The 9,919-nt window shown below is 47.3% G+C and overlaps 1 protein-coding gene and 1 long non-coding RNA gene across 2 annotated transcripts; both read right to left on the reverse strand.

Annotated features, from left to right (window-relative positions):
- Positions 1–227: 227 nt before the first annotated feature.
- Positions 228–2,470, reverse strand: LOC136939092 (uncharacterized). Its single transcript, XR_010875692.1, has 5 exons — positions 2,304–2,470; positions 1,667–1,864; positions 1,417–1,549; positions 608–731; positions 228–474 (listed from the first exon to the last, which is right to left on the reverse strand). It is a non-coding gene; the product is annotated as an uncharacterized lncRNA (long non-coding RNA).
- A 145-nt stretch (positions 2,471–2,615) lies between these two features.
- Positions 2,616–5,398, reverse strand: LOC136939091 (properdin-like). The gene is made up of 6 exons (XM_067231962.1): positions 5,380–5,398; positions 4,951–5,095; positions 4,529–4,692; positions 4,258–4,431; positions 3,599–3,799; positions 2,616–2,620 (listed from the first exon to the last, which is right to left on the reverse strand). Exons 1-6 carry the CDS (start codon positions 5,396–5,398, stop codon positions 2,616–2,618), a joined length of 708 nt encoding a protein of 235 aa, XP_067088063.1.
- Between the last annotated feature and the right edge of the window lie 4,521 nt (positions 5,399–9,919).

The following is a 9,919-nucleotide window of genomic DNA, read 5'->3' on the forward strand; positions in this document are numbered from 1 at the left end:
TTTCCTTTGCAAAAGTTTGAAAAAAAATTATCCACATCCAATGTCTCTGAAAGGCTGACTGATCAAAGTCATTTTAGTTGTTTTAATCCAGAACAAGATAAAAATGCTATCAGTTTCCTCACCCACAGTCAGTCAGACACTTTACTGAAAACTGTGTTCCTCAGGCGGAGATGAAGAGCAGTGTTCGAGCAGACACACCCACCAGACACACAGGACACACCCACCAGACACAGGACACACCCACCAGACACAGGACACACCCACCAGACACACAGGACACACCCACCAGACACACAGGACACACCCACCAGACACAGGACACACCCACCAGACACACAGGACACACCCACCAGACACAGGAGGGACAGGAGGGACAGGAGACACTGTTTATTTCGTCAGAGGACGTTGAAGACTTCATGAAGGTCATATGAACTGGGTGTGAAGAGGATGTGGGTTAGACTCATTTTAAAGATTCTGGAGAAAAAAAAAATAGTTTAACAATGAGAATTCAGTAACAGGACAGACCTGTGTTGAGGTAAATCAAACTCAACAAAAAAAACACGTTACTTTTGGATGTTTCAGAACCAGATGTGGGTTTGAAACGTACCTTCTCATCCAGAGGACAAGCAGGGACGTTCTGACAAGGCTCTTTTTGCGAAAGATCCTTTTTGCAGTCGACATATGGAACCCCCCAGAAGGCTGATTCCTGTTTGTTCCTCCCTATTGTTTCCCTGTGACACACGACACAGACACACTGAGCTCTGTCAGTCGCTCACGTGACACACTGAGCTCTGTCAGTCGCTCACGTGACACACTGAGCTCTGTCAGTCGCTCACGTGACACACTGAGCTCTGTCAGTCGCTCATGTGACACACTGAGCTCTGTCAGTCGCTCACGTGACACACTGAGCTCTGTCAGTCGCTCACGTGACACACTGAGCTCTGTCAGTCGCTCACGTGACACACTGAGCTCTGTCAGTCGCTCACATGATGCAGCTCAAAGTGTATTTAACACCAGGACTCTGTCCCCATGAGTGATGATCTACTGTAGGTTTACTCTTATGAGACTACCGTTCATCCTCATGTTAAATGGACACTCGGAGCATGTCCTTTTCTCTTGTTATCTAAGTGTGCGGCTTCAGGGAACTGGAGAACAGCCGGTACCGTCCACCAGTGTGTGCTGTGATGTTCCGGTTCTACAGTTGCAACGAAGGTTCTACGTTCGGAGAAGAAAAGTTCCACAAGCAAAGAACGGCAGACTTTCTGGAAAAGCACTTTTCAGGAACCCTTGAATGTAGAACCATCTCACTTAAGGTGTCAGACTAGACCTCCTCCCTTTCAGCAGAGCTGCAGGTTGGGACTGATCACATGTTCACTTTGAGACACTTTTCACAAGTGAAGAAGTTGGGATCCTTACGGGTATTTGGACAGGTCCGGGTCACATGTCCTCTCCCTCTTTCTCTCGACCTTTATCGGTTGGCCTTTCCGGTTTACCTGGCATGGTAGAGTGCATGGACCCCACTCACCCCATTCACTAATGTTACTTTCAACTGCACCCGCACACACACACACACACATGTACACACACATTAATACGTATATATCCACAGCACATGAATTTCCATGACGTTCTAAACAAATAAAGTGAATTTTAACAGTTGACTCACAATCACAATCATCGATATTGAAACAGGCTCTGGTCTCGAAAGAGTCTCCGAGACAAGCAGAGCCGTTGTGTGCTGTGTACTGACAGTCTCTCTCTCGGGTTTGATAACCATAGATTCTAGGGTGACAAGTTCTGTCCTCTTTAGGGTTTTTATTTTTGCATTTTGTCCACTCACTCCAGCTGTCCCATTGACCGTTCACTATGGAAATAATAGAAGACATCAGCTCTCTGACCCAGTATTACCCACAGTCCTACAGTATTACCCAGAGTGCTACAGTATTACACAGTGCTACAGTATTACCCACAGTCCTACAGTATTACCCAGTGCTACAGTATTACCCACAGTCCTACAGTATTACCCACAGTCCTACAGTATTACCCAGTGCTACAGTATTACCCACAGTCCTACAGTATTACCCACAGTCCTACAGTATTACCCAGTCCTACAGTATTACCCACAGTGCTACAGTATTACCCACAGTCCTACAGTATTACCCACAGTCCTACAGTATTACCCAGTCCTACAGTATTACCCACAGTGCTACAGTATTACCCACAGTCCTACAGTATTACCCACAGTCCTACAGTATTACCCACAGTCCTACAGTATTGTTCCACATTACCCACAGAAGTCCTACCTGGGCAGTAAATGTGTGTTTTGCACGTTCTGGATTGGCTGTTGGAACCTGGGCAGGGGTTCCCCCGGTGTTTAGGAGCCGGGCTGTCGCACACTCGCCCCTGCTTCTGCACGCCCACACCACAGGTGACGGAGCAGGCCTGCCAGGGGGCCCACGCCCCCCAGGCTCCATGCACTGGACCACAGAGGAAGAACAACAGGAAATGAGAGAAAACGAGCGAGGGGGCGAGGGCATGGGTGAAGGATGAGGGTGATGGTGAGAGTGCAACAAGAAGAGAGAGGAGAAGGTTCATGTTTACTTTATTGCTGAAGTTTAAGCTTTGTGATAGAGGTCCTGGGCCAAGAGGGTCTGACAGCAGTGTGTGTGTGTGTGTGTGTTTACCACTCCATCCAGCAGTGTGTGTGTGTGTGTGTTTACCACTCCATCCAGCAGTGTGTGTGTGTGTGTGTTTACCACTCCATCCAGCAGTGTGTGTGTGTGTGTGTGTTTACCACTCCATCCAGCAGTGTGTGTGTGTGTGTTTACCACTCCATCCAGTAGTGTGTGTGTGTGTGTGTTTACCACTCCATCCAGCAGTGTGTGTGTGTGTGTGTTTACCACTCCATCCAGTAGTGTGTGTGTGTGTGTGTGTGTTTACCACTCCATCCAGCAGTGTGTGTGTGTGTGTGTTTACCACTCCATCCAGTAGTGTGTGTGTGTGTGTGTGTTTACCACTCCATCCAGCAGTGTGTGTGTGTGTGTGTTTACCACTCCATCCAGTAGTGTGTGTGTGTGTGTGTGTTTACCACTCCATCCAGCAGTGTGTGTGTGTGTGTTTACCACTCCATCCAGCAGTGTGTGTGTGTGTGTGTTTACCACTCCATCCAGCAGTGTGTGTGTGTGTGTGTTTACCACTCCATCCAGCAGTGTGTGTGTGTGTGTGTGTTTACCACTCCATCCAGCAGTGTGTGTGTGTGTGTGTTTACCACTCCATCCAGCAGTGTGTGTGTGTGTGTGTTTACCACTCCATCCAGCAGTGTGTGTGTGTGTGTGTTTACCACTCCATCCAGTAGTGTGTGTGTGTGTGTGTGTTTACCACTCCATCCAGCAGTGTGTGTGTGTGTGTGTTTACCACTCCATCCAGCAGTGTGTGTGTGTGTGTGTTTACCACTCCATCCAGCAGTGTGTGTGTGTGTGTGTGTTTACCACTCCATCCAGCAGTGTGTGTGTGTGTGTGTTTACCACTCCATCCAGCAGTGTGTGTGTGTGTGTGTTTACCACTCCATCCAGCAGTGTGTGTGTGTGTGTGTGTTTACCAGGGCAGTAGGGCAGGCCGTGACAGTCCTCGGTCTCTGTCCCAGGCCCAGGGCAGAGCCTCCCTGGGGGGGTGGTGTGGGTGGAGGGGCTGGGGGCAGTACAGGAGCGGAGGCGGGTCCTCGTGGAGAGGCTGGCTCCCTCCTGCACACACAAGCTGGAACACGGCTGCCAGGCGTCCCAGGTTGACCACTGTCCATCCACTAGGCACAGCGGAGCACAGAGTACAGTGAGATGGTCTTAACTACACACACACACACACATACACACAAACACACACACACACGCACACACACACACACAGCAGCCGAGTGTGAGATGGTTGAAATGAGAGAAAGGGAGAGAAAAAGAAAAGCAAATGAAGGAGAGAAAAGAGAGAAAATGAAAGGAGGAAAAGAGAGGTGGAGTCAGGTGGCTGAGCGGTTAGGGAATCGGGCTAGTAATCTGAAGGTTGCCGGTTCGATTTCTGGCCATGAAAAATGAGGTTGTGTCCTTGGGCAAGGCACTTCACCCTGCTTGCCTCGGGGGAATGTCCCTGTACTTACTGTAAGTCGCTCTGGATAAGAGCGTCTGCTAAATGACTCAAATGTAAATGATGCAGTAAAGAAAAGTAGATGTAGAGAAAATAGAGAGATAGAGAAGGAAGAATCTGGTTCCTCACCCGGACACGGGACTTTCACTGAACAAGGTCCTCTTTCCACACTGGACCCTTCACATTTGGTGCTACATGCCCCTTCCTTAGCTGAGCAGGACCTGTGTCGCAGTCTGGTGCCCTGCCTGTCACACGTGGAAGAACAGGCCTCCCACGCTCCCCACTCTGCCCATACGCTCTCCTCTGGATGACAACACACACACACATAGGCACTCTGTGTGTATGTGTCTGTTGGAGTGTCTGTGAGTGACTCAATGTCTGTGTGTGTGTGTGTGTGTACCTGGGCAGCAGTCAGTCACCTTGCAGGGCTGCATCTGTAATGTCCCCAGTTTGTCAGAAGGACAGATGCCCTGCCCGTCACACCGACGCTTCCGGAAGGCCACGCCCTCTTTACATGGCACCGAACACCGGCCCCAGGGAGACCACTTACACCAGGTCGGCAGGCTGACCACAGACACACAGACATCACCATCTCTGGAATTCAGCAGGTCTCAGGCAGACAGACAGACAGACATGCAGACAGACAGGCAGGCAGACAGACAGACATGCAGACAGACAGACAGACAGACATGCAGAAAGACAGACAGACATGCAGACAGACAGACAGACAGACAGACATGCCGACAGACAGACAGACATGCAGACATGCAGACAGACAGACAGGCAGGCAGGCAGACAGGCAGGTCTGGGTGTGAGACTGACCCGCAGGACAGACATGCTCCGTCAGGTCCAGTGTAGGCGTAGTTGATGTTCATACAGCAGTCGTCCAGCTCCACGTCCCCCAGCAGGTTCTCACACCCTCCAGAGGCGCTGTTGAACCTGGTGAAACACTTCACCCCCTGGCCACCTGCTGGCCACACACACACGGTCACTCCGTCACCACAACCCTCACCATGGAAACCACAACCGGGACAATGACGACAACCACAAGTGTGTTGACGATCTTGACCACAACAACCATAACTTAACCATAACCAGAACAGCCAACATATTAACCTAGATGACAGGAATCCCCCCCCCCACACACACACACACACTTTGATGGTGATCAGCGTGTTGCTGGAACAGGTGGAGCCTGTGTTACCCAGCTGTCTGACAGAAGCACAGATGGTGCTGAGGAGAGCTGCTCACCTGACTGCTGAAGACCCATCAGCAGGCAGACTGCCGTCCACCCTGACCAACCTGTGACCATCTCTCTGTCTGTCTGTCTGTCTGTCTGTCTGTCTGTCTGTCTCTCTCTCTGTCTCTCTCTCTCTCTCTCTCTCTCTCTCTGTCTCTGTCTGTCTCTCTCTCTCTCTCTCTGTCTCTCTCTCTCTCTCTTTCTCTCTCTCTCTCTCTCTCTCTCTGTGTGTCTCTCTCTGTCCGTCCTTCTCTCCACTTCTCTCTGTTTCTGGTTCTCTCAGCTGGTCCTTGTGTTTCTTTGACTGCCTGTCTTTGTGTCTGTGTCTCCACGATTCAGCTGCCTGTTTGGACGAAGGTCAACGTTCAGACATGCCTGCTGTGATTGGTCAAGGGATGCAGAGTGCAAACAGACAGGCCTGCTGTGATTGGTCAAGGGATGTGGAGTGCAAACAGACATGCCTGGCTTCCAGTAAGTTCAGTCACCTCCAGGTTCCTTGCCACAACATGACCCTGGAGACGCAACATGACGATAGCCTGGTTAAATATTACTGAAACACACTCAAAGCTGGACCGACATGCACATGCAACACAGTGTATTAGCCCCAGAACATCACTGGAATGTCAAAGTATTAAATTGATTGATAGGTTTTTCAGGAAGATGTGGTCGAATTAAACCAAATACTTGAACAGGGAGAAAAGTCTTGTTTTTAGTCAGATGAATGAGTGAGTGGAGACTATGTGGAATGGCAAGACCGTTAATTAAAATGTGACACGCATATGGATTTTCTCTCACTTTTTATAAATATTGATTTACTGTATTTAAATAAAGGCTGCAGTTTATTCGTACAGACTGCTTTCTGCTCTCTGAAGGCCGACACTTCTTTCTACTTTGTTTTTATCAGGCCAGAGTTGTACAGAACCACTCCAGAGAGCAGCGAGAGATCAGGGTGTTCAGAAGGGCTCTTCTCTTTGTTTGTTCCCACTCTCTCTCTCTCCCTCCCTCTCCCTCTCTCTCCCTCTCTCTCTCTCCCTTTGTTTAACTTCTCTCTCTCTTTTCTGTCTTTCTCTGTTTCGCTTATCTCTCATTCTTTAACTCCCATGTTCCCAGTCTCCATCCCCCCCTCTCTCTCCCTCTCTACACACCTGTTCATCCCCTGCCGTATGTGCCTCAGTGTGCCCGTGTTTACACAAGTTGAGTTTGCATGCACAAGTATGTGTGTGTGCTTGTGTGTCCGTGCATGTGTGTGTGTGTGTGTGTGTGTTCAGTAAACAGACACAAGAGGGTAATCAGCTCTGTGAGTGTTCCAGAACACTGCAGTGATCTGCTGAGCCTCCCAGACTGAAGCTTTGTTCAACATAATCAGCCTCATTGCCAGTTCAGTATTGCTGTGTGTGTGCGCACACCCGTGTATAAGTGTATGTGCGTGAGGTCAGCTGTCCTCTATATGGTTTAGTGTTGCTGAATCGTTCTTGGCTGGGAGCTGCCATGGTCACTGGATCTGAAGTCAGATCTTTAATCCAGCGTGAGAAGACCTTCCAGGTCTCAGCTGCAGGAGAGGACAAACCAGAAGTCGGTAGAAGTTGTTTGGAATCGGTAGAACTCATAAGCCGGAATAGAATCACGACTAGAATAGAAGAAGCTGCCGTGACCCCGGAACTGAGTACTTCATTTGAGATGTTCTACTGGGAATCTCTCTTAAAGCCTTTTTGGTGCAACATTCTCGTGGGGTTCCCCCAGTGTGGAACCCCCAGTGTGGAACCCTTTCATCGAGGAGTGTAGCATTTAAGTCAACATCAAACAAACCGGATAGAAGTCTCTGGATCCCAGGCGGAATGTGCTTGGAGGACTGTCTGAACAAGCCAGTATTTCCCTGTAATGAGAATACGTGCTCTACAAGAATACAATTTGAACCTAACGACACCATCCAATCTGGAAGCAGCTGAAACGAGAACTATCACGACAGCTCTTTTCAGACAGTCATTCAAGCAGGAAGATCGAACACAGTGCTTGGACCACACAGTTCCAGTGATCCTGAAGACTAGCATCAGGATAGGATAGGATAGATAGGGCAAGCAGATAGGAACAGGATAGGAGATAGGACAAGGGAACAGGATAGGAAATAGGAGGTGCACCCTGGAAGCAGAGGTGAAGCAGGAAGACTGCTGGTGTGTATTGCTCGCTCATGTGAGAGCCAAAGGAACGTTTAGTAAAAAAAAAAAAAAAATAAGCCATAAAATGGACAATAAAGCTTTTAAATCTTCGTTTTTCAATCCAGAAACCTGGCATCACACCACCATGTCTAGGGGGCAGTGGACAAAGTTAACAACATGGTTTTACCACCTGTTCCAGGAACGTCACCTATTTTTCCTTTCAGCTCAGCCAGAAGAAATGTGTCGTACACCGTTATGCAATCACTCAGAACATGAAACTGGAAAGTCTGGTCTGGTCTGGCCTCTTTAATGTAATTTTATTATTTTCTATTTTAGTCAGATCTGGTCAATAGTCAGTCTCAATATTTATACACAGGCAGGCAACAAACAGGTTTAATTAAACTAGTCTAACCTTACAGTTTAAGACAGTCTAAGGTCAAGACTAGTCTTAATCTAAGTTCAGGGGAGTCAGATGGCTGAGTGGTTAGGGAATCGGGCTAGTAATCCGAAGGTTGCCAGTTCGATTCCCGGTCATGCAAACTGACGTTGTGTCCTTGGGCAAGGCACTTCACCCTACTTGCCTCGGGGGGAATGTCCCTGTACTTACTGTAAGTTGCTCTGGATAAGAGCGTCTACTAAATGTAAATGTAAGTTCATGCAACTGACCCCTGGTCTAGTCAGGTAATTCCAGCTCTACTTCAGTCTAGTCTATTCTTATTTGATTTAGTCTATACAGGTCTTTCTAATTGTGAGAAATTTAATTTAAAAAAAGCCAATATATACAAAGGGTAGTATAAAGATATTAAAATTGAGTTCAGTGTGGATAGACACAGGGGAAGCTCCAGTAACAACACGTGTCTCCTGAGTGCGTTTATAGGAAAACAACCAATGAATCCCCTGCTGGTCTTAACCCAGCAGCCGTCAGACTGATGCCTGCTGTACTCTCCTCATCTCTTATCCTGTGGAGGGATTAGACGGGATCCAGGTTCGTGGTTGAACTAGATGGAGATTTGTTGTGTTACACAAGTCGCAGCTGACACTCAATTTCACCAAACACAGCAGGCCTCCTTTTCTTCATCCTGTCATCCCTTTCCTCTTTCCTGTTTCCTGTTTCCTCTTTCCTCTTTCAGTCCTCTTTCCTCTGTCCTCTTTCCTTCCTCTTATACCTGTTATATGGGAGATGCATCCATCTGCCGCATCGTACTCTCCTGCTGTTCTTCTCTGGTTTCTTTTCCTATTTGTTACTCTTTGCAACAGTGAGTAAAAGAGAGATCAAGATGAAGAGGCAAACATCTTCTCTTTTGAGGAGATGGTTTGAGAGCCACATATGGTAGGTCAGGTTGATGGGATATTGAAAAATGTTTTATTTGAAAATGTTTGTTCAACCTTTCTTAGTTTTTTAAACATTCTTTCAAATTGTTTTTTTTTTTCCAAAATGGTTTGGGAAAAAACATTTTTAAAGTTTGAAAAAAATGATTGTCGAAAAAGGTTTTCAAAGTTTCTAAACTTTGTTTTCACACACAACACAAACACAACACAAAAAAACATTACGAGTTTAGGGAAACCTTTTTTAATAATTTTTGGAAGAAAAAGGTTTGGGGATATTTTATTTAAAGGTTGAAAACATATTTTCGAAGAAAGAAAAACTCCCATCAAACCTATTTTCGAAAATATTTGTTCAACCTTTCTAAACTCTTTTGCCAAAACTTTAGAAACCCTTTTTTGAAAAAATAAAAATGGTACCTTTTGAAAACCAGAAAAATCTATAACAAAGTTTTGGACCTCGTTCTCACCATCTCTGCCATTCACAAGGACAAACAGTCCAAGTTCTGGTTTTTCATTTATTGACTCAGATAAGCCAGTGTTTTTGTCTCTGCGTGATCATCTGACATGTTTGCCAGAGATAAATTGGTGGTGTGTGTGTGGCATATGTGTGTGTGGTATGCGAGTATGTGTGTGTGGTATGTGTGTGTGTGGTATGTGTGTGTGTGTGGTATGTGTGTGTGTGTGTGGTATGCAAGTATGTGAGTGTATTGACTGATTTGTATATTTCTCCATCAGACTCAGAGAATATTGATGGGGTGCCTCTGGTTCCAGAGTCCCAGCCTGAGTCACTATTTATCTTCATTCTTCTTTGTCTACAGTTATAAATGCCAGAGTTGCTAAATCTGGGCAGCCTGCATCGCCTCCAAGAACGCTGAACATCACAAAATAAAGAGCTATAAATAGACCTGCAGGCTGAGCTTAGTGGAGCAAGGATGGATGGAGGAGGAGAGGGGGGTGGAGAGACGGAGGGAGGGGAGAGAGGAGAACGGTAGACAGAAGAGAGGGAGGGAGAGAGCGAGGGGTACAGAGAGGAGAGAGGGAGGAGGGGAGAGAGCGAGGGGGACAGAGAGGA

The sequence above is a fragment of the Osmerus mordax genome, unplaced genomic scaffold (assembly GCF_038355195.1).
Source record: "Osmerus mordax isolate fOsmMor3 unplaced genomic scaffold, fOsmMor3.pri Scaffold_109, whole genome shotgun sequence".
NCBI lineage: Eukaryota > Metazoa > Chordata > Actinopteri > Osmeriformes > Osmeridae > Osmerus > Osmerus mordax.

Bases quoted from the DNA above. Each gene is read 5' to 3' on its own strand.
- LOC136939091 (XM_067231962.1), bottom strand. The intron at 4,432-4,528 runs GTACACACACAC...GTTGTCATCCAG, and splicing joins GGTGACTGACTGCTGCCCAG to AGGAGAGCGTATGGGCAGAG. The intron at 3,800-4,257 runs GTGAGGAACCAG...CGCTGTGCCTAG, and splicing joins AGTGAAAGTCCCGTGTCCGG to TGGATGGACAGTGGTCAACC.